Source organism: Carya illinoinensis, chromosome 13 (genome assembly GCF_018687715.1).
Source record: "Carya illinoinensis cultivar Pawnee chromosome 13, C.illinoinensisPawnee_v1, whole genome shotgun sequence".
Classification (NCBI taxonomy): domain Eukaryota; kingdom Viridiplantae; phylum Streptophyta; class Magnoliopsida; order Fagales; family Juglandaceae; genus Carya; species Carya illinoinensis.
In genome coordinates, this window is record NC_056764.1 from 6,586,422 (window position 1) to 6,609,898 (window position 23,477).

The 23,477-nt window shown below is 34.7% G+C and overlaps 3 protein-coding genes across 5 annotated transcripts; all 3 read left to right on the top strand.

Moving 5' to 3' along the window:
- Window positions 1-320: 320 nt before the first annotated feature.
- On the top strand, window positions 321-2,489 carry LOC122292670 (EPIDERMAL PATTERNING FACTOR-like protein 6). Its single transcript, XM_043101134.1, has 3 exons — window positions 321-1,308; window positions 1,516-1,559; window positions 2,195-2,489. Exons 1-3 carry the CDS (start codon window positions 1,179-1,181, stop codon window positions 2,453-2,455), a joined length of 435 nt encoding a protein of 144 aa, XP_042957068.1. The 5' UTR covers window positions 321-1,178; the 3' UTR covers window positions 2,456-2,489.
- Window positions 2,490-12,831: 10,342 nt separating this feature from the next.
- LOC122292671 (CBL-interacting serine/threonine-protein kinase 11-like) lies at window positions 12,832-14,892 on the top strand. Its single transcript, XM_043101135.1, has one exon. The coding sequence runs from the start codon at window positions 13,210-13,212 to the stop codon at window positions 14,488-14,490; it is 1,281 nt and encodes a 426-aa protein (XP_042957069.1). The 5' UTR covers window positions 12,832-13,209; the 3' UTR covers window positions 14,491-14,892.
- A 1,952-nt stretch (window positions 14,893-16,844) lies between these two features.
- Window positions 16,845-23,141, top strand: LOC122292672. Of its 3 annotated transcripts, none has more exons than XM_043101137.1 (12): window positions 16,845-16,999; window positions 18,102-19,031; window positions 19,246-19,358; window positions 19,469-19,588; window positions 19,761-19,848; window positions 20,474-20,565; window positions 20,642-20,746; window positions 21,288-21,397; window positions 22,121-22,208; window positions 22,305-22,340; window positions 22,454-22,563; window positions 22,800-23,141. In XM_043101137.1, the coding sequence occupies exons 2-11, from the start codon at window positions 18,224-18,226 to the stop codon at window positions 22,535-22,537; spliced, it is 1,644 nt and encodes a 547-aa protein (XP_042957071.1). In that variant the 5' UTR covers window positions 16,845-16,999; window positions 18,102-18,223; the 3' UTR covers window positions 22,538-22,563; window positions 22,800-23,141. The 3 variants fall into 3 exon arrangements, with proteins under 3 accessions (XP_042957071.1, XP_042957070.1, XP_042957072.1); XM_043101136.1 differs by having other exon boundaries at window positions 16,854-17,004; XM_043101138.1 differs by having other exon boundaries at window positions 16,854-17,004; window positions 22,968-23,141.
- The last annotated feature ends 336 nt before the right edge of the window (window positions 23,142-23,477 follow it).

Below are 23,477 nucleotides of genomic sequence, written 5' to 3' on the forward strand. Positions count from 1 at the left end.
AGGAGCATGCATGTGGAAGCCAGCCAGGATGGTTCTTCAACAATCGGTGGCTTAGGTATCCGCATTAAGCTGTGTTACATTCACATCAAGAAAACCCAATACATGATGATGTAAGACATAACAAGATTTGTATACTTTAGTTGAATATTTGGTTTTGTGATGGAAGAAAAATGATTATTTTATTAGTATTATTATTATTATTATTTTATTTGGATGTTTAAAAACTTTTGGATCGAGAGACGAAGCGAGCGGAGTATTGAGAAATAAATCCTACATTGTATATATGTTGATAAGGTCTTGGGCATGATTATAATTAAGGTTTGAGTAGACCTTTCTCTTTGAATATGTTTTATGAGATGGGTTAGGTTTATAAATTTTTTCATAATATCATAGCTTAGCACAAGACGAATGGGGTTCATGCTACTTAGCCTGTAACAAAGACAAGAAAAAAAATACTGACTTACTCATAAGGAAAGGTATTGAAGAATAAATCTCATATTAGAATAAACTTCTCTATTTAAATTTGTTTTATAAAATGAGTTAGGTTCGTATATTTCTTCACGGAGAACAAAAGATCAAGGAGATCAGGAAAAGTCAGGAGAAAGGCACCGGTGGCTGGAGGGCCAGAGCAGGGGGTTGTCGCTGTATTTCTGGGTTTGGGAATGACCGAAAAACAGAGAAGAAAGCCTGCAACAGAATTCAAGTCCCAAACTCGATAATTCTTAAGAAACAACGATCTGCATAGACTCTCTCTCTCTCTCTCTCTCTCTCTCTCTCTCTCTCTCTCTCTCTCTCCCCAACACTTTTCCTTGCCACACTACTTATCTGAAGTACCCGTGCCATCCACCGGCCACAAACATCCCCAAATATTCATTCATCCCAAAATCCACGAGAGAGAGTCGAAAAAAGGTCATGTTGTGATCTGAATCACAAGGGCTGTGATGCATGTTAGGTTTTCATTTGGTTCAGGATGACCGTTGCATGGAACGTAGGAAATGCAAGTCCAAGATAATTATTAGTCCCTAGCTAGCTTGTAAAGTCCAATATTATCAGAGAGAAAAAAAAAGAGTCAGACACATACGTTACTACGTAGCAGATCAAAGACACAAACCCAAACCAGTACTGGTTCTCTTCTTGATCAAGGTGTTCCAGATCAGTTCTCTCTTCCTAGCTTGTTCATGGAGTTTAAGAGAAGTAGCAGACCGAGGTCCATAAAAAAGCTACCTCTTTTCTACCGTCTCACCATCTTCTTCGGCCTCTCATTTGGCGTACTGTTCAGCAGCATCTGCTCCGTATCTACATCTCAAGGTAACCAAAATCCATTCTCACAAGTCTCCCATTTTCTCTTTTGGAATGAAATTCATTATCTCATCTTCATAAATTCCCACATCTTGATTCTGATAAATCTTATACCTATATTGATAATAATCCTAAGTTTATAAGTTTTCACTCAACGTTTTCGCTAACTCGATCTCATTTATGTGACTCAACTTCTTCTTTCATTTGCCAACGCAGCTAGCACATGTTCTTTGTCTGCTAAGGCTGATATGCATTTTCAGGTAGGTCGATTCATGATGTATTTTCCTTAAACTGTGCTTCTTAATTAGATTCAAGAACATGGTTCATGTTTTATCATTATTGTTTGTCCAATCAAACTATAGTCCATTCTTGTATAATGCTAGGATTGACAATGTACGTAGACATTTTTTGTTTGCTTCTTCCAACCAAAAGAATCGAGACAGGTAGAAAATCTCTCCCTCTCTCTCTCTCTCTCACACACACACACACACACACACAACTCCTGTTCAAACGAGTTGATGTGGCTAAAATGCGCCAAAATAGGTGCAGGTCTTAGAGACCTGGAGGTCTGGGACCGCTGCGGTCCCTTAACCATGACCCCTAGAGACCAGATGCCATTGTCCTGTTACGTTTGGCTAAGCGTATATCACGATCCGCGCACATTAGCACCGGCCAGCAAAAGAAAAACTGTGTTTGTCTAGCTTCTCACAAAAGTCTGGGTAACTTTCGCTTCCTGCTTTCAGCGCTTTTAAAGAGAGGTCTAGAATCCACATGCCGTAGAAAATTGACATGCATAATTCACTCCTCCATCCAGTACTGCACGTTTGAGAATTGTTTCATAAAGTTGTTCCATAAATATGATAAACATGACTAGCTAATTACAATTATGTAACAGGAACTTGAGAGAAGAGATCAGGGAGATCAGGGCATATTGGTGTCTCTGGAGGAGGGAGGAAGATCGGGGTTTTCAATGAGCATGGCGAGGAGGCTTTTGGGTGGGCCCGGGTCGTCTCCCCCACAATGCACTTCAAAGTGCGGCAGGTGCATGCCCTGCATGCCGGTCCATGTGCCCGTGCCACCCGAAATGCCGGTGACCACTGAGTATTATCCCGAAGCTTGGAGGTGCAAATGTGGCAACAAGCTGTACATGCCATGAGTTGATATTATATGCTTTGTTTTGTTTGCCTGCATTCAGCTTGCATATATATATATATATAGAAGGGGGGGGGGGGAGTTTAATGCATGCAAAATAATATTATATATTAATTAATATGATGGGTATGAAATTTAAGTAATCCGTATTTTGAAGTACTGTACGTTGACGTTGCTTATATAATTAAATTGAAAGATCAATTTTCTAAGACCAGAATTTCAAGTACGTACTAGCTACAAGAAAAATAGGCAATTGCTATAAATTGATCGCAATTGCCTGTTTTTCTTGTAGTGATATAGACTGGATCAAGATCCTGACCAACAATTCCTATATATGCCACTCGATCGATCAACGTTTAAATGTGTACTAAACGTACTATTAAGTAAAACGCTAATCCACTCTAATTCATGTAGTTGCTTGATTCAAACCATCGCCAATTAATTAGCATAGGCACGTACGTTGAATTAACACTTTGTGCATGCATGGAAGCAGCTTTAAAAGTTTCAAAGACAATACTTATATTTACAGTATCATCGCCGAAGCTTGGACCTCCTCGTGCGCATGTCAACTACGTTCTCAACAGCAATCGAAAGAAACTTAAAGCCCATCTTTGAGATAGAAAAGCCCCACCAAGAATTGCTATATTTGCTAAGATAATGCTGGTCTGCAGTACTGGGATCGCCATAAACTTGATCTTGGGCTACTTCGATGTTAGATCCTAGTGTTGAGCCTAAGGGATGTGGTATTGGAGTTGGAGTCGATTCGGATTTTTTAGGCATATGAATGTATTGAACCTAGGAATGTGGTAATGGAGTTAGAATTCGGATATTTTAGGTATTGGAGTATATTGAGCCTAAGGATGTGGTAACGGAGTTGGAGTTAATTCGGATTATTTAGGTATTGGAGTCGGAGGTTGGTATTGGACACCAACTAAATCTGAGTTAAAGTTGGAGTCGAAAAAGGCTGAATCTTGGTTGGTGCTCACCTTATAAATTGAGTCAAGTTGTACAATTTCATCATCTTCTCTTGAGAAAAACATATATATTTGTAAATATATTTAGTGATATTCTAAACTTATTATGATGTGAAAATATATCATAATATTAGCTATGAAAAAGTATTTTGTTTTGAATTTCGTTATAACTAGTAACAAATCTACGATAACTGGTGTGTTTATTATATAGTATTTACCCATAAACTTGTAAATAGCAAAATTATTCACTAAAAATTACGTAGCAATTCTTATATAAAACTTCTATATTTCTGTGTGGGAATAGGTTATGTTTTTAATTCCTTATAAGTTTTGGCAGGGATATGATTTGTGTTGTAAGTCTTGTTTGGATTTACCTCAGGAGTCTTAAAAAGTATTTAAGGCCTTGTTTGGATGGTGAGATGGTCTAGATTATCCCATCTCTTATCATCTTAACATCCAGTTATTACCACTTAAATATAAATAAATTTTAATTTCAAATGTTAACTTTCTCATCTAATTATTACAATTTTCTGAAACTTCCAAACAAGACACAAAAAATAATTCAACTTTTTTAAATACAAAAACAATAATATTTAAAAAATTATATTCTAATAATATTTTAACATCAATATTTTATTCACCTTTCTCTCTCTCATTATTCCTCAAAATCTCATAAAATATCTTAATTCAAACTATTTCACTACTATTAACAAATTAAGATAAATACTTTAACTACAAGGAGATCACACAAAACTAATCTCACAAAGTGACGTGGCTTGATATGGTACGTACGTTAGATTATAAAATTATTTTTATCATAAAGTAGATCCAATGGATCAAATAAAATCAAGTCATTTTATGGGTTTACTTTCATGTAATTACTTTGTGTCTTTAGCACTTCTCATTCACAAATTATTTCACTAATATTCATAAATTTTTCATCTCATCTCTGATTGAGCTGAAATATTGTATAGTTTAGCTATTTAAAACTAATGTATTTTAAATTCTTTGTGACACTATTATTGGTTTTAGATAGAAAAATGGTTAATAAGCATAAATACGAGTTGTGATTTTTAATTGATTGATATCATGTTTATGCTTAATTTTATAACTATGATTAATGGGATAATATTTCCTCACATATATAGTTTATTTTTGATAATCTATTTTTCTTTTAATTTATTTTTGAGTGTTATTTTTTTTTTCTTTTTTTCAGTTTAAATAAAATTCAAATGGGATTCGGTTGAAACTTTTGACTAAAAGTTGAGAAGAATGAAGAGAAGGAAGTGTACTTGGCAGCTGAAAAAAAATATACTGAAGATGACTTTTTGGTGGTGACTTTCTTATCTTGATTGTTTATAAACACATGCGATGAGGAAAATGTTTTGCGGTAGACAAATACATGCAAAGTCAAAGTCTAAAAAGGGAGCTGAAACGTGAAGGCATGTGGGCTGAAAAAAAAATTAAAAAAGAAAGAAGGGAGGTGCCGTGCATTACTTGGATTGGAGGTGAATCTATAATGAAGAGTGCCGTACTTGACTTATGGAGTTGGTGGTGATTATTTGTGAGAAGTCGGCTGGAGTGAATTGGGATTGGAGGAGTTTGGCACCGACTTGAGGCAGCTATATATATATATTGCTGGACGGAGAAGAAAATATGAGTTGGTGAGTAGTAAGGGTAGAGAACGTGAGGGAGTGAGAGGTTCCGTGCTTGGTTTGAATTGGTGCTTGATTGAATAGATGAGAGAGGAGATATCGGTGGGAAATATTCTTCAGGAGGCGGCTAGCTGGGAAAAGTGGAGTGTGAATGTAACTAGAGGCAGCTAGCTGGAGTTGTTCCAGTTTGAAGTTTCAGAGTTCGGCTATTTTTAAAGATATTTTCCTTACTATAAAAGGAGTCAGGCTGAAGGGGAGATGGAAGGAGAGAATAGACATAGAGAGAGTTAAGTGGGGGATGGTTGGAGGTTGTACATGGGATTTATTTTCTTGGTGGGAGAGAAATTAAATAGAGTGGGACGTGAAAGTCTGTAGGCGAGAGAGAATTTGAAGAGGGAAGAGCAAGTCAGTTTCTTAAGTGGGAGTGTCGGTTATTTTTATTGGTGGGAATAAATTTGTTGTGTTGTGAAAAGGAAGAGATGGAGTCAGTGAGTTGGGATCAATTAGATTGAAGGGAGTTGGCTGGAATTAATTTTGATGTGGCTGAAAGTGTAGGGAAAATGCCGTGCTTGGGTTTGAGTGGAGGGTTGGTTGCTTTTATTGGTTAATTATCTTAGAAGAAGAGAGTCGGTGAGAGGGGATTAGCTGGAGTTAAAGGGAGTCGGCTGGAATTATTTTTCTTGGAGGTGTGTAGGTCGGTTGGATGTAAGTGAGGTGCAGGCGAGAGATGATTGAAGGAGTGAAAGGAGTGAGTCGGTTGAAGGGAACTGGAGTGATTTAATTGGCTATTTTGATAAGAGAGGGAGCTGAGGGAGTGTTGGTAGGAATTGAAGATTTTTAGTGTGGGGGTGACGTCTTGCATGCATTCTTCGTCCAGATTATTTTGGAGTCGACGTGAAGCAGTTTTCTTCTATTTTAGATTTATCTGTTTTAGTTTTCAGTTTTACGGTTTTAATCATTGATAGACTATTACTTTTCGGATTTGATTTTTATTTTGTAGTTTTTACTTTCATTTCAGATCTTGTGATTTATTCATTCAGCATATTTTATTTTCTTGACATTTTCTTAGTTGTTTTCAGATTAGTTATTTCCGTGGTTCATTGTAATAATATATGTTTGGCTAAATTTTCATACTAAGGTTAGATGTGAAGTTTAATGATTTAAATATTGTTTTCGAATCCACGTAAAATTTATTTTGCGAGCTTGATTGATTGAAGGATTTTATTATTGAATATTTTGATTATCTATATACTCATCTTGATTTATTGTGATTTTCGAATACAGTGAATGCTTGAAGAATCCCTGTGATATTCAAATAGATTTATAAATGTTTCAATCATCAATCGTTCACGCTCAATCATAAGCGACTATTTTTCTTGATCTTAAATGCTAAATCTTCCAATTAAACGGAATTATTATTCTAGTTTAATTGAAGTAAATCGATCGGAAACAATATCATAAATTATTAGACGGATCCTCGAAACCTTAGTTTTTCTCCATATTAATTCATTTTATCATTTTAGTTTGATTCAGTTATTTTATCAATCTTCATTTGATTGCACGTTTCTTTTAGTAATTTCGTTTCATTCTCTAAATTTATTTTCTTTATCACAAAAGTCAATCCTTGTGGATTCGATCCTGTAAGATACTACAATACATGTATACTTACAGGTAAAACTGCACTAAATTTTTAGTTCATTAATTTGAATCAAAGTTTAGGCGCAACAATCTCAATATTCAAATGAGAGCTAAATAACCTTAAAAAGTTAAAAGCTATTTAATGGTAAAATTAAGTTGTTTAGATATTACATATTAAAGTATTTTTTAATCTCAAAGAAATTCAAAGTACGTTTAATAAAAAACTTAAATGATTTTTTTTAGATAATGCAGAGCGTAGTTCCAATTTTAAAAAGATTTTCAATGGCGAAAATACCCATATAACTTGATAATTATAATTTTCAAACTTTCAAGTATATGGTTATAATCTTTTTAAAAATCAAATGATATTTTATGTCATTTTTACCTTAAAAATACATTTTTTTTTAATTTGTTTCCAAATAAATATAATATGTTTAAAAGTGTTTTAAACATATGATTACCAAAAAATAAATAACGTTTTAATAGTAGAACTTATTATTTAAGCTATAAGTTATAAGTTCTAAAATTATAACCTATATTCCGACCGCACTCTCAAACATGTGGTCTCTATGTAATTAACAAACCACAATTCAAAACTTGCAGACAAATATAACCTACGAGACTTAATATAGGACATTGTTGAGGGTGGAGACTGGTTTTAGAATTGAAAAATCGAGAAATAGAGAGTTCGCTTGACTTCGTGCAACCTGGCCCTCGAGCAAATCTCAACTCACGAGTTCGCTCGAGCTGCGCTCGACAATGGATTCAAGCGAGACTTAACCTATGAGTTCACACAAAGCTCGCGCAGTAGTGGGCTCAAGCGAGACACAAATCCTAATATTCGCTCGAGTCACACTCGACACTCCGCTCAAGCCAATGTTTATTGGTTGTTTGCTTAAGGTGCACTCGATACATCACTTGAGTGAAAGACATAATTTTTCTGGATTAGGGTTTCTAGCGCCGTTTAGTATAAATATGTAATGTTTGACTCGTTTTGATGATTTTTAGCATATTTTGAGTGGGAACAATTGTCAAGTGAATACATATTGTGTGAGAAAACAAAAAGCTCTAGAAAGTGTAAGTTGAGATAAAATGATTGTAATCTTCTCTGGCTAATAAGATTTCTACAACTCTGTAGACGAAGACAATTTGCCGAACCACATATATTGTGTGTTGTGTGCTTGATCGTGTGCATGTTTTTACTTTGTTAGCCATCGTGTGTGTGTGTGTGTGTTTTGTACAACAAACATGCCTTACGAAGGTTACTTTTATTTGTTTTGAGTTTGATGTCGGGAACTTTGATGTAGGCACTTAAGAATTGAGGAGTTCTTGATGATTTTATGGTTAATTGAAGATATCATATAGAGAAGTTAATTATCCATGTTTTCTGATTTTATTTCGATATGTTAATTGTGTCGTTTTAAGATGGAGATACAATTCAACCACTTGCGAATTGAAAACTTGTGGTACAAAACTCATGTTCTTTTGTCGTTCTCATAAAAGAAAAAGATTGTATTGTTTGCTTTGGTCGGGATATTGGCTTTATAAGATTATCTCAATCTTTTTTCCTTTAGCAAGATACGTTTGAAACCGGAAGATACTGACATTGTCATGCATGTGTTTGGCTTTTAATTTGAACCACGAGAATTATCCAATGGGTTGGTCAAATATATATATATATATATATATAATCTGAGACTGAGAAAGGTTGTGACTGGTTATATATATTTGTTTGATCATTAGATCTCAATCTCTCTCTTACCATTTTCCATCCAAGAACACACCGATTTTGGCATGAACTTTTTACTTTTGAAGTACGAGAATATTGAAAGCATCAGTTCGCCAAAAAAAAAAAAAAAAAAAGGACAAAAAGATGAAAAGAACGTTTTGCGGAACAAGGACGTAGTTAATTAGGAGCTTATCATTTAGTATTGGATTACCCCGTACTCGTCATATTTATCATTGACTATATATCGTGACAGTGTTCTGATCTTGAAGTCCACAACCCAATTTATTTCTTTGGACTTTCGTGCCTGTGTCGCTTTCCAGTCTCACCCATAAAGATTGCGAATGATAGGGATTTCCTCCCTTTCTTGGCCACATACTGGGGAGGGGGGGTGAATTTCCACGAACCGTGCCTGGTTCAAACCCAGCCATGCGTTTGTTTCCCATGGCCATGCATTTACATTTGAAATTCAAAAGATGTGAAACTCATTCGAAATTCAAAACATCAGAAACCCATCTGAAATTCAAAGTACCAGCCATATGTATATGCATTTAATAAACTCGTGCATGGGACAACTCATTGCATCTTTTCATGAAGACATAGATATGTGGACCTGTGGTTGTTTTTCGTCCATGAATGGTAGCTAAAGAAAGTTGGATGAAAGTACCGTTTAAGTTATATATTTCTTACCATCACTTTAGTTCTCGCTCTCGTGATCACTCGTAGGTGAGAGGACGTTCTACAGACCTGATATTTATAGTTTTAGGTCTAATTTAGCCTGGTTGAGATGTCATAGTAATCTCAATTTATCTCATTTAATTATTATAATTTATTTAAAATTTATATATAAAATATAATAAATAATTTAATTTTTTTAAATTTTAAAATAATAATAATATTAAAAAATAATAATTTATTCAACTTCTAACTTTTATCTTATCTTAACTCACCATCCAAACAGTATCTTATGGCTTAGTTTCACATATATCAATTCATCTCAAAATTTAAACACTATTTAAATATAAATATTTTTCAATTTTAAATTCTCACTCAATCGCTCTATCAATTCAGTTATTGGCTGAGAAAGGTTTTTTTTTTTTTACTTTTTTATCTAATCATTATTTAATCATTACAACATTTTCAAATTTCTAAACAAAATATAAAAAATAATTCTTTTTTTTTCAACTTCTAAAAAAATATAATATTAAAAAATTATATTATACCAATATTGTTTTTTAATTCTTTTTCTCTTTTCTTTCTTAAAACTCTAGAAAAAATTTTAACTTAAATCATTTCACTATTATTTACAGATTATTTATTTTATCCTATCTCATACTTCTAACCAAACGAAGCTCTATTTAGAGTGCACAAATCCCATATATTTCTTTAAAAATTTTAGATAAATAGAAAATTCAGATTAGTTTTTTTTAATAGTAAACTTATATTTTTTTTTAAATGAGTGCATGAGATTTATTAAATTCTAATATTATATCTAGAAAAATTTTATGCGCAGTTATTTTTGTACAGTCTACTGATATAATTGGTTACGTTATTTTTTTTAACATAAAATAACTATTTTGGCTAATTATATTAGTGGAGTGTGTAAAAAATATGTAAAAGTAATTATATATAGCAGAATTCACAAAAATATTTTAAAGTAAAATCTCGTTGGAATATAATTTTTTAATATTATATTTTTTTAGAATTTGAAGAAATTGAATTAATTTTTATACTTTGTTTGAAAGTTTAAAAAAAATTGTAATAATCAAATAATAATTAAATGAAAGAAGTTAAAAATTATTTATATTTAAATAATATTTAAATATTGAAATGAGTTGAAATATCTCAAATTAAACTAAGGAGGTTGGTTTGAGAGGTGAAATATTATTTATTATTTTATTATTATTATTATTTATATACTTTTTACTATTTATATGAGAACTATTATAAATACAAAGAAATTATTACAAAATAAATTTATAAACTGATGTGAATTCAAGGAATTCGTTAGATCTGTTTTGTAATAAAAATAATTTTATAATTTGACGTATAATATCAAATCGCATCAATTTATGAATTTACTTATATATAATTTTTTTGTTATTAAAATATTTTTTATTTTATATTACTATTTATTACTATTTAATAGTTTTCATTATTTTTAATTTTTTATTATTATTTACAAAAATATCTAATTTTACCTTACTATTCAAATACTACCTCACTATAAATATCATATCTCGAAAATATCTAACGTACGAGTGAACACGAGGACGAGAACTAAATAAATGGTAAGAAATAACTTGAACGGTACTTTCATCCAACTTTCTTCAGCTACCATTCATGGACGGAAAACAACTACAGGTCCAGATATAAATGTCTTCATGAAAAAGATCCAACGAGTTGGTCCCATGCACGAGTTTATTAAATGCATACACATATGGCTGACACTTTGAATACCAGATGGGTTTCTGCGTGGTAAGTTTGAAAAAAAAATGGCAAAACATTCTCTCTCTCTCTCTCTCTCTAAAAAGATGTCAAAATATTACACATAAAATTTTTTTTTTATTTTTTTCCATCCTTATTTAAAACTCTATAAAATATTTTAATTTAAATTATTTTATTACTATTTATATATTTATTATCTCATTTCATCTTATATATATAACCAAACGAGATTTTAAAATGTACAAATCACGTGTATTATTTTTGAAAAGAATATATAAATATAAAATTTATATTAAAAATTAATTTTAAATTGTGAACTTTATTTTTTTTAAAGTGAGTGCATAAGGCTTTCACATCTTACTATTATACCTAACATTACTCTATTAATATATATTACATTTTGCCTTTTTTTTAAACTGACTATTCAGAATATTGTAAAAAGAAAATAATAGTATAACTACTAAATACTAAATACGACCACTAAATGTGTCAATTAATATTTTTTTATTTTTTTAATAAATAAGAAAGTAACTATTAGTAAATTTATTATTTTTGTTTCTCTTAATGATTTAGGATGTTAAAAAATATTTAAAGAAAAAGAAATAAAAGAAAAACTTATTTATATTAATGTTCATATTTAGTAGGCATATTTAATAAGATATTGTAAAATTTTCATTTCGGTGCGCGCGGGTATAGAGAATACTTGAGGATTGTTTGGATAGTAAGATGAGATGTGATAGTTTTATGTAAAAATTGAATAAAATATTTTTAAAAATTTATTTTTTAATATTATTATTTTTTTAAGATTTAAAAAAGTTGAATTGTTTATTATCTTTTATGTAAAAATTTAATAAAATTATAATAATAAAATAAGATGAGATAAGATAATTTTTCAATCCAAACTAACCTTAATTTCTCGATAAGTAATTAGTTAGATTGCAATATTATTCATATTGGATAGTGCTATTTCCAAACCATTGAAAGCTCTCGCCAACACAATTTTAAGTATTTTTTATTTTTATTTTTATAAATGCTTTTTTAATATATATTTTTAAAACTCACAACACCATTATAAAATATTTCTTTAATGGCGAAGTTAAAAAATAAAATAATTCCCAGAGGCCCAGCGGTAGCTAGATTATTCTATTCATATATACATGTCAAATCATAAATGGGAGATTCTAGACGTGTTTTATTCCTGATCAAGTAACGTACGTACCTAGCTGTACTAATTAATTACAACGTTTATCTCACGGCCGACGTTGTAGCAGTCCTTCAATTTTGGCAACCCGAGACATTATAGGTTCAACAGGTTGGTAAGCTATTTTTTCCACCTGAATTCAGACGTGACATTATCAAGCTTATAAAAATAATGTTTCTGACTTTTTTGCTTCGATTAACTATACATTTATACAAAATAATGGCGCTACTCCTACAGAGGGAGTTCACCGAAACACTCACAGAAGAGTTAAAATTCTTTTATTTTCATTTTTAAAATATTTTTTTAAATTCATTAAATATTTTTAAAAAATAAAAATCAGAAATTTAATAAAAAATATTTACTTAACTGTTAAGTAAATAAAATAAAAATAAAAAATACAAACCTACAGTCGATGGCCACCTTCTTGCGAGAAGCAATTCCCTTGCTATATATGTCAAAGAATAGTAGAATACCCTTTATGCCAACTCATACTTTTGAACGTTTTGACCCATGTTTAGGAAATTACAACCAAGAAACACGTCTTCTAATTCAGGAGTTCAACTTTCAGTCGTGATCGGCACCGGCGCTGCACAAAGTCGGCGTAGAACCGCGGACGGCACCGTGGTTGCCGTGCAAAACACCCCATGTGGGACCGATAATAACACGTGCAATCACAGCCTGTCGTCGGCCTCACTGTTCCACTTATAATCCGACGCGTTGAGTGAATCGTAGCCGTTCAATTATTTTTTGGGAATAATTTAAAAGAGAAGGAGAGAAACGGCCGAGAAAAAGGGGTAGTTTGTACAGTCTATTCTCATCAGGGCCTTTATTATATTCCTTGATGATGCGTTCCCTTTGAAAGTTTCCTAATTACAACACACTCTTAAAACCTTCACCGCCAAATTCGGATTTCAATCTCTCTATCTCTCTCTAATCTTCTCCAATCAGAACAACAAAAAAACAAAAAACATTCTCTGTAAATCATAGTCCTAGCTAGGTCCTTTTTTCGTTTTGTTTTTCTGTTTGGCAAACACTCGCTCTCCACCAAGAGCGCTACGTTTATTTGTTTGATAATATTCTGATCGAATTTTAGATTCGATCTCTGGCCTTTTTCTCATGCCAGAGATCGAGAATGTTGCCGAGACCACCCACAAAAATGCCTTGTTCGGAAAATACGAGGTGGGCAAGCTCCTTGGGTGCGGAGCATTCGCCAAGGTCTACCACGCGCGGAATGTCCAGACCGGCCAGAGCGTGGCCGTCAAGGTCATCAGCAAGAAGAAGATCTCTGCCTCCGGCACCGGCAACTTGGTGTCCAACATCAAGCGCGAGATCTCCATTATGCGCAGGCTCAACCACCGCCACATCGTGAACCTCCACGAAGTCCTCGCCACCAAGACCAAGATCTACGTCGTCATGGAATTCGTCAAGGGCGGCGAGCTCTTCGCCAAGGTCGCCAAGGCCCGCTTCAGCGAAGATCTCAGCCGCAGGTACTTCCAGCAGCTTATCTCCGCCGTCGGGTACTGCCACTTTCGCGGGGTCTTCCACCGTGACCTGAAGCCGGAGAACCTCCTTGTCGACGAGAACGGTAACCTCAAAGTCTCTGACTTCGGGCTCAGCGCCGTGACAGACCAGATCCGACACGACGGGCTGTTGCACACGCTGTGCGGTACGCCGGCATACGTGGCGCCGGAGATCCTAACGAAGAAAGGCTATGACGGTGCCAAGGTGGACGTATGGTCATGCGGCGTGGTACTTTACGTTCTAAACGCCGGTTACTTGCCATTCAACGACCCGAACCTCATGTCCATGTACAAGAAGATTTACAAGGGAGAGTATCGGTGCCCGAAGTATTTTTCTTCTGAACTCAAACGGTTCTTGTCTCGGCTTCTCGACACGAACCCAGAGACGAGGATCACCGTTGATGGGATCCTGAGAGACCCTTGGTTCAAGAAGGGTTACAAGGAGGTGAATTTCTACGAGGAAGCATACAAGGTCGAGAAAGAGGAGGAGCCCACGGTTAAACAGTTTAATGCCTTTGATCTCATATCCTTCTCGTCCGGTTTGAACCTGTCCGGCTTGTTCGAGGACTCATGCAACCCGGCGGACGACGGAGAGAGATTCATATCGGCCGAGCCGCCTGAGAAGATCGTCGAGAAAATCGAGGAATTCGCTAAAGCCAACGAGAATAACTCGAGGGTGAGGTGGAAGAAGGAATGGGGCGTGGAACTGGAAGGGCGGAACGGTAACGTCGCTATCGGGGTGGATATTTACCAGTTAACAGACGGTCTGGTAGTGGTGGAGGCTAAGAGGAAAGATGGGGACGCCGGTTCCTTCAAAGACATGTGGAAGAACAAGCTCAGGCCTCTGCTAATCAGTGGCCAAACCTCTCAACCATGAATTCAAAATTGAAAATTGAAAAAAAAAACAAAAAAAAGAAAAACCAAAAATGCAAAAGTGGTTGGAAAAAAAATTCAGTTGGTGGTGTGCTAGCTGTTGTTGTTAAACATAATTATAATACTAGAGGAATGCTTATTATTATGGTCTATGTGGTGTTTGTTTCTTGTTTGCTTGTGAATTTTTGCTTTGGAATAAAGATGGCCAAGGGTAAAGGGCGTTTCCTTTAGTTAAAATTCTTGGTTTTGCTATCCAAGCTTCAATGTAAATTATATCCAAGAGTTCTAGGGTTTGTAGCTTCTTCTTCTTCTCCTCCTCCTCCATTTCTGTGTTTTTTTCCCCTTTTTGTATATCCTTTTGTACATATGGACGACAAAAATGGATTCACCACAGAATTCTTAATTACATGTCTACTTGTTATTCTGTTTTACATTCTGAAATTCATTTTTTTCAATCCAAAAAGTGGGCTTGGCTTGGCTCCCGGAGATCACGAAGGCACGGTACTGCTGAATCTGCAAGAGATCAAGAAGGATTCGGAATCGGGATTCCCCTGATCTATTATCTTTATCTTCAACTACGTACACTCTCTGATCTTTATAAACCCTAATTTTTCAGAAAAAACTCGTGTCATTAACAAGAGGTACATATCATCACATGTTTCAGTGGGGACGAGTACTCGAGTCTCGATCCGGCCATAGACTTCTAATTTGGTTTCCTTCGTGTATAAGATATGTTGTGTGAATTTTACTAACTAAAAGAGCCAATACAAACAGACAAAAGACAAAAGAAAAAAAAAAAAAGAAAAAAAAAAAAACGAACACAAAAAACTTAGGAAGAAAATTTTGTATGTACCGCATGCTGTCACCAACAGCCACGGGTCGAGCATTGATTATGAAAATGATCGCTACATTTTCTGGGAAGACCAGCTGTCTATTTTCACTGACTGCAATTCACTGTAAACACATGAAAACCATCCTGCTGGGATCTACTTACAATGATCTCAATCCATGAAAACAGTCATTTAAAGCTAGCGGATCTAGCAAAAGTTAATGTTCTTTCTCGTCTGTGTTTTATGATCATTCTTTCCCATAATTTTTATTTTTATTTCTACATGTCATAGAAATTACAATTTTTTCATATAGACCTGCATCTCAGACATCTGGTTGGATGCAGGGAAAAAAAAAAAGAGGGTGGGCCGAGTGGGTGGGTGGATCTGCGGATAAAAAGTTAAATCATGGTCAGCATTATTTTTTTCTTGATTTAATTATGGCAAGTATTATATGTGTGGGGACAAAATTAGCATCAACATGACCAGTGTGTGCCCCACACCACGCTTTTGTGAAGTAGACTTCTCATTCATTTATAAATCATCAATAATTATAGATAAGCTTTGGCGTTAAACATGGTGTAATTTTTTCTTTTACGTAAAGTTTTACATCATGTAATTTTATTCTTTTCACACAGAGAATTACACTTTTCACCTTTCAAAGTACACTCTCGACACCCCATATATTTTTCAATCGAGTTATTTTGTTCATAAATAGAACATACTATCTACCTAACTTAAATATTAAAATTTAATTTTTAATTTTTAAATTAAATTATATCATATAAATATTTTATTAAGTGTTACTTGTAAATAGATCGGTTTAGTCTAGGGGGTGATGGACCCATCATTTTTCGTGGACCGAACATCGATAGGGATCGGACCGGACTGAATTGATAGAAATTGATTCGGTCCAGTCTAATTATTATTTTTATTTACTTTTTATTTTTTCAAATAAATTAATTTAAAATTTTATTTAAATTACTAAATTAAAATTAAGTAAATTATTAATATAAATTATGTAACTAATTTATTAAAAAATTATTTTATATGGTCAATAGTTATAAATTATATGAAAATATAATCATTAACTTAAATAATTATTATATAAAAATAATATATTAAATTATTAAAAATATTTTAAAATATAAAGGAGTTCAATTTTGTCAGATTCGGCCCGGTCTAAAATTTAAAGACCCCCAGAAACGGATTGAATGGTTTTGGTGCACAATTTAGGAGAATGAAATTGACCGGTCTAAAGTTCGGTCCAAACGAATTGGTCCGATCAATTTTTCTGATCAGGACCAACCAGTTTACACCTTAGTTAGAAATAGAATTTTTTGTATTTTTAATCGGCACGTGATGATAACCTGACCAATTACGAGCGGGACCCATACAAACCCAAAACAAAGGGACGGTGAGGCTTTATGGGCCATTGATATCAACCTGAAGCTTTCAAAACAATTGAGAAAATATATGGGCCGAGCGTATTTGATTAACCGATGCTTTCAAGACGAAGCCGGATCCAATGGTCCATTCGGCTGATACGATGATATCGGCCCAAGTCCCACTCTCCGATGAATAGCTGTACGTTTTCTTTTGAGTTTGAGAGTTGCAGAGTAGGGCAAGCACTGCGGACACAAATGGAGGGCGGCAAACGTAGCATTTGATTCGTTTTTTTATTGGGTAAGGTATGTTTATTGTAATTTTCAGGTTTTCTGCTCTTCTTCGAACTGTATGAAACTTGCTTGTTAGATTGAAGAAAATGACTTTGGGAGTTTGAGACAATCTCAAGCGTTTTCATTTGTATGCATGTGTTTTGTTTTAACTTCTTATTCGTTATGTTCTTAGCTGTTTGTTTGCTGGGAAAGTTGTAAAAACTCCGCTATCTGACTGCATTCCACTCTCCTTTCTAAAAGACCACAGACAAAGTCACAAACTCAGCCCCCTGTCACGGAATGGCTTCTCTCTCCCGCTCTTTCTCCTCTCCGCAGATTCTCCATTTCCCTTTCCTCCCGCAACATTCCCTCCTGCTTGCTCCGAGCTGCTCTCCTCTGGTTCCTACCACCTCGTTCGGCTTTTGGCACGCTGCCCGTCTGAACCTCAAACAGGTTCTCCTGCCAATGGAGCAGCCCCGAACAGAGTCCCAGATTTTCTAGGGTTTGAGCGCAATACTCAGCGCTAGTTCTTTTTTCCTTTCTTATTTTTATTTTAATGTCATCAATGTTCCTCGTTGTTGGCTTTTGTTTTGATCACTTGGTTCAATTGGGTTTGTGAGACTTTTGCTTTTTTTCGTGATAATGTTAGTTCTATTTCATTTGTGGTACTGGGCCGATTTGAGATGTCAGAATTTCGAGGTTTATGGTTGATTTGATAATTGGGGATTAAATTTAATCAAGATTGTAAGGTGAAGGTTGAACTTTGATTCGCTTCGATTCTTTTTTTCTTTTTCTTTTTTGGTTTGATTTCGCTCCGATTCTGAAGAGGCTAAATGGAGCTCGAGTCAAACCAAGCCAGAGTGAAAATGCAACTCCGATTCCATTCTGACTCTGTTGGAGTTGGAGTTTGGCCCTAATCAAATGGTGATTCAGTAACCTAGTTTGGATGTAAATGCAAATGTTTTTTCATTCCAATTAAAAATCATAAACAAACGTTAATATTATTTTGGTATTTAAAGTCTGGTGGGTCAAATGGTTGCCTTATGCTTAGCTGAGCTGAGGTTCTCTGCTTCCTCAGGTTCAAAAAATTGAATAATAACAAGGTTAACATTTGTTGTCCAATTTTTCAGGTGGAGTTCTAAAGTTCACACCGGAAGGAAATCTTCCTTCTGACATATGTGGTTTTTAGAACTTTTTTTTTGTTTCCAGGGATCTGGGGGTGTGGTATTGGGGTATTAGACTGTGATAGAGAATGTCTGGAGAGTCAAACTTAAGGTATAGGCTCAATAAGAGACTCAAACTTGCAAGTAGGCGGTCTAAGAATTCTAAGGATGAAAATAAAAAGTTTGAAAGTACACTTAGTAATGATGGGAAGGGAAAGCTTAAACCTATGAGTTTTGATAGGAAAACAAAGAGAATCTATGCGGAGCATGGTGGTACAAATGAGGAGGTAACTTCCTCTGGAAATGCAAAGGCACCCAATAGAAAGATTTCCTTTAAAAAAGGACAGAATCAGGTGAAAGATGATGTTAAGGCACAAACAAACAAGAAGAAATCTCCTCGCTCCATATGGGTTTCAAGTAAAATAGAGAATTCTACTACTGAAACTAAACAATCTTATCGTAAACTCAAAGATGCAGCGGAAAGAGCTCGGGCGTCTAATAGAACTAATGCAAAGGAGGTTGATGAAATGGATGTTGGTGGTACTGGTTTATTGAAGAAACGTTCTAAAGGTAAACTGAAGGATACAGTGGACAGTGCCTGGGCTTCTAATAGAACCAAAACAAAGGGCATTGATGAATTTGACGTTGGTGGAACCGGTTCATTGAAGAAACCTTCCAAAATCAAATCTGATAAAATGAAACGGCTGGATCAGTGTCAGGAGAAATCCCCATATGTATCTATTTCAAAATCTGCCAAGAAAAATGTTCGAGGAAGGCGAGCATTGGATGATGATTCAGAAGTACTAGATGATCAGCCAAAGAGGAAGAAGCGAGTAATTCGAATAGATCGGCATGATACCTCAAATAAACGGCTAGATGATGGCATTGTTATTAATAGTAAGTATTTATCAGTGTATTCTGTTTGTAATGCTGTGCTCTTTGTTACAAACTTCAATTTTTTAAAATTTATTTACTGTTTTCTAAGCTGACCTTGAACTTACCAGCTTGAAAGTGATCTGGGTTTGCAATTAGTTTCTTCTTATTTATTGTTAAATAAAATGGATAATTGAATTTTTTTTCTCTGAAAAATAATTTTTTAATTGCCTTGCAGAAAGCGCCAAAGAGAAGGAAAAAGATTTGGAGAAGAAAAATGAAATGTCGAGGAATGCACAATTCCGGGCAATACAACCAAGTCCCTCAATCCTGACCTATGTGGAAGATAACGTAATTTGCATGAGCAGGGACTTGTGATGTTAGAGCTATATTGTTTTGAGTAATTCTGTTTCTTTAATTATAATTTCCTGCATCATGATTCCTTTTAATTTCATTCACAGTTGTTGGGCCGTCGACGCTTGATTGAGCTGCGGAGGGCTGGCTATAACATTGAGCTTTCTGCCCCATTAGATAATATTCCATTTTCTACCAGCTCTGAAAGGGAGCGTATTGAAGATTCTGTATGTTTATAAATTATGCAGTGAAATAGTGTGTTTGATATTCACATAGTGCTGTATACTTAACTCCATATCAGTCTTGTGATTGGTTCAATAAGAAGATAGATTCCATTTACTGTGTGCTTCTCTTTCTGTTCATTTCTTTACCTATGATGGTGTTAACATTTTTGTGCAGGCATTTAGGAATAAATTGACTTTTTTTGCTGCTGCGAAGAGCTCATCATCATTTCCTCCTCCCGAACTCCCAGAGATTGCATTTGCTGGTAAATATTTCGAATTCTCACCCTCCTTCTATGCTAGTTATTTTAATTACAGCTGCGTTCCTTTATTGCTATCACTCAGTAGCTATTCTCCTTTCAACTTGGATAAAGATTTCATAATCTGCAATCTGTTCAATTTGCCATTATTCCAAGGTGAATGCATAAATTAATGGTTTCAATTTAGGTCATACATTGGCAAGGATGTAATGTAAATGTAGTAGCACATTATGCCCTCAATAAACCGAGAGCAGATTTTTGTTATGGCCTGAAATTACAGCCTTTTGGCAAAAGGAAGGATACCCTTTTTGGTCTACTTACTAGTTAGCCTAAACAAATTGGTTGATTTCTTTTGTGGAAGAGATTTTCCTTTCTGGCCTGTTGTACATAGTTCTCAAACTCTTTTTGTATGGTAAACGATTTTATTAATATTAATCCAAATAGGCATAGACAGTGTGACTCGGTTCTCATATTAATTTCTGAAATGATTTTTTAGATTGCTTTCTTTGGTGCTTACTGATACATATATATATATGCTTAGAAGGTTTAGTTCTTTTATATTTTCGTAGATTTGAACATTTTGAGAATGAGGCAATGAAAGACATCAAATACGTTTTATTGCCCTTACTAGGAAGGTCAAATGTTGGGAAGTCGTCGCTACTTAATGCCCTTACTAGACAATGGGGTATTGTTCGGACATCCGATAAGCCTGGCCTTACTCAGGTGCTATACTTTTCTTAGAACTGCGAGTTTCAGTATCTGCTGGACTTGTTTATTAATGACAATGGTTCTTCTGTAGACTATTAATTTCTTCAATTTGGGGTCAAAGCTCTGCTTGGTTGATTTGCCTGGATATGGCTTTGCTTATGCAAAAGAAGAAGTTAAGGACGCTTGGGAGGAGCTTGTAAGTATGCAAACAGAAATGCACCTTTTCTTGTGTAGCTGCTTTCTATAGCCTATTCTGGAAACAAACAACTGAGACCATGACATTGACATTCCCCAAGATGCTGATCAACAGGATACCATGTCCTGTGCATGCGATTCATCTGTAATTCACCTATGATCAGTTTGGGTTCTCAAACAACTAAAACACATGCCAATTTCTTTTTGCTGGGTCACTGGCTAAGATCTGGACAAAGTTTATTTTGGTAATGTTGGGACAACTATTAAAGAATTAAGTTGCTATTTTGAAGCAATTTTGGGAAGCATGGAGAGTAGTTAAGCTCCATTAATGGATGCAATTCAATCAACCTGATAATTGTATTAATTTCTTGTGAGTTTTAAAATCGGAAGTTGAGGTAGTTGTCGGTGTGAGAAGTGGCAAATTGGGTTGATGATCTGGATTACTTCCGTATAAGTCCTGCATTCTTTTGATGTATAAAAAAGTGGGTTCTTATTGTTACATGTACCTATGAACTGTTTGCTCAAAATCTTTTAATCTGTAGGTAAAGGAGTATGTTTCCACAAGAGTTGGTCTGAAACGGGTATGCCTACTTATTGATACAAAATGGGGTATGAAGCCAAGGGATCATGAACTCATCAATTTGATGGAAAGGTGCTTTGCAATTGATTTCCCTTGAGAGTTAAATTTTTGGTACTTTGCAATTGATTTCCCTTAAGAGGTAAATTTTTGGAATATATACTCATATGCTATGATCGAGGCGTGTAAATTGGAGACCCATATTATAATAAGAAACCAGCCTGTTCTGTTAACAGGATATTCAAGGCACATACACGAGTAATACCTTTTTTTTTCACTGATCCCACTTGGGTTGTGGCAGTCTGTTTTCCACATATATGTTTTGAGTCTATTTAAAATGTCTTTTAGTACCCATACCTGTGGTGCATACCATTTGTTACATGTGCATTGGGTGGGGGCCATTGTTTGTAATGGACTAAATATCCATGACTTTTTTCTCTCAGTTGTAAATTCTAGTTAGGTACTTCTCATGTATACTTCCCGTGTACTTGGGCTTTGCCTATTATTATGAATAAAACTTCTTGATTACCAATCAAAAAAAAAAAAATATATATATATATATATATAGCTAACCACCTCAAGTTGATGGTATGGGTTGGCGAATAGTGATCTGATCCAGCCTAAAACCTCTTGAGGTGGTATGCTATTCCCACATTGGTCTTCTGCATCTTCATTGTCTGTATATGTATATGTACAGGAAATTACCTATGAGGAAAAAAGTATAGGTATAGGAAACGATAGTCCTGCTAGAAGTGGCATGTACTTAACTTTTATGCTCTTCAATATCTCTCTTTACAGATCCCAGACTAAATATCAGATTGTATTAACCAAGACGGATATGATTTTCCCTATTGATGTGGCTCGCCATGCGATGCAAATTGAAGAGGTGAGTGTTGCACAAGTTTGGTGACATTTTTATTAAAATGTACCTCTGCCTCCAGTATGACTAACATGTCTCTAAATACGATTTGGTTTTATGCAGAGTCTCAAGGCAAATAAGTCTGTAGTTCAACCTTTGGTATGAAAGCACAACTTCATTTGATTGATTGAATCACTCAATATTATACACTTAATAAATTTTTATCTTTGTTCGAAGAGAGCTAAGTACTTTGAAAATGGTTTGAACTTCAGATGATGGTAAGCTCAAAATCTGGAGCTGGTATCCGGAGTTTAAGGACGGTGCTTTCTAAGATTGCAAGGTTTGTCAAGCCTTAATCCTAGTCAGAACTTGTTTCATTTAGGTAAGTTCATGTCGAATATACCATATAGTTCAGCATTGCTTATTAACATTTTCACGTACATTGTCAGTCCCATGAGATTATATATTTGGGTCTTGTGAAATCAACTGGCGATTCCAGCCCTATACATGCAAACAAACTACTCAGAATGAGCTTAGGATGACTCAGACCAAGTACTCTGTTGTACTGTTTAGCGCTTAATATAAATGATTAAGGTGGTGCATATTGCTTTCTTGCAGGCTGATGTGAACTTTTCTGGCTCCAAATATTTCCTTGCAAAACTACAAGCCTATAATCCAAAAAAAAAAAAAATCAATGTGCAGATTTTGCTGTTTGTGGGTAGCTTACTGACAAGACAGGTGTCTTAACTTCCTTTGATAGAGTTGCCTGCCAATTTCACTCTGCAGGACGATATAGATGGTGTTGACAGGTGTTACAACAAGATTTGTTTTCTTGTAGATTGTGATGCTTCGGAAAATAAGTTTTTATTCTTTTTGAAGAAATTGATAGTGTGGTGAGGAACTTTTTTATTGTCATTTTTTTTCAATGAAAGCTCTGATCTATATGAAGTTGCACCTGAATTGAATTGGCGAAATGGACTAGGTTGCTCCCATTTCGCTTGTCCCTACCCCGAAAATGTGTTTTGTTTTGTTTATTTTTCCATGGTTACTTGGATGCTTTTTTTATCACTGGATTCAATAGCAGGTCGAAAGGTTTCCATATACAAGAATATCTGGGTCTAAGCTTATGTTCAGTTTCTGGTTCTCCACATGTTTGGATGCCTAGGTAGGTAGGTGTTCATTGTCAAGTTTGGTCTGAATCCCTTTTCCCTTGGGTTCCTTTCATTATTTATAGAAAGAGTTACATATATGTTGCTGTAGAATTTTCTGTACACGTAAAGTATTTCTTACGTTAAC

Excerpts from the sequence above, each read along its gene's own strand:
- LOC122292671 (XM_043101135.1), top strand. The coding sequence starts at position 13,210 with ATGCCAGAGATCGAGAATGTTGCCGAGACCACCCACAAAAATGCCTTG.
- LOC122292670 (XM_043101134.1), top strand. The coding sequence starts at position 1,179 with ATGGAGTTTAAGAGAAGTAGCAGACCGAGGTCCATAAAAAAGCTACCT. Across the intron at positions 1,309-1,515 it reads CTCCGTATCTACATCTCAAG|CTAGCACATGTTCTTTGTCT; the intron begins GTAACCAAAATC and ends TTGCCAACGCAG. Across the intron at positions 1,560-2,194 it reads AGGCTGATATGCATTTTCAG|GAACTTGAGAGAAGAGATCA; the intron begins GTAGGTCGATTC and ends ATTATGTAACAG.
- LOC122292672 (XM_043101137.1), top strand. The coding sequence starts at position 18,224 with ATGTCTGGAGAGTCAAACTTAAGGTATAGGCTCAATAAGAGACTCAAA. Across the intron at positions 19,359-19,468 it reads TGACCTATGTGGAAGATAAC|TTGTTGGGCCGTCGACGCTT; the intron begins GTAATTTGCATG and ends TTTCATTCACAG. Across the intron at positions 22,209-22,304 it reads ATGCGATGCAAATTGAAGAG|AGTCTCAAGGCAAATAAGTC; the intron begins GTGAGTGTTGCA and ends GGTTTTATGCAG.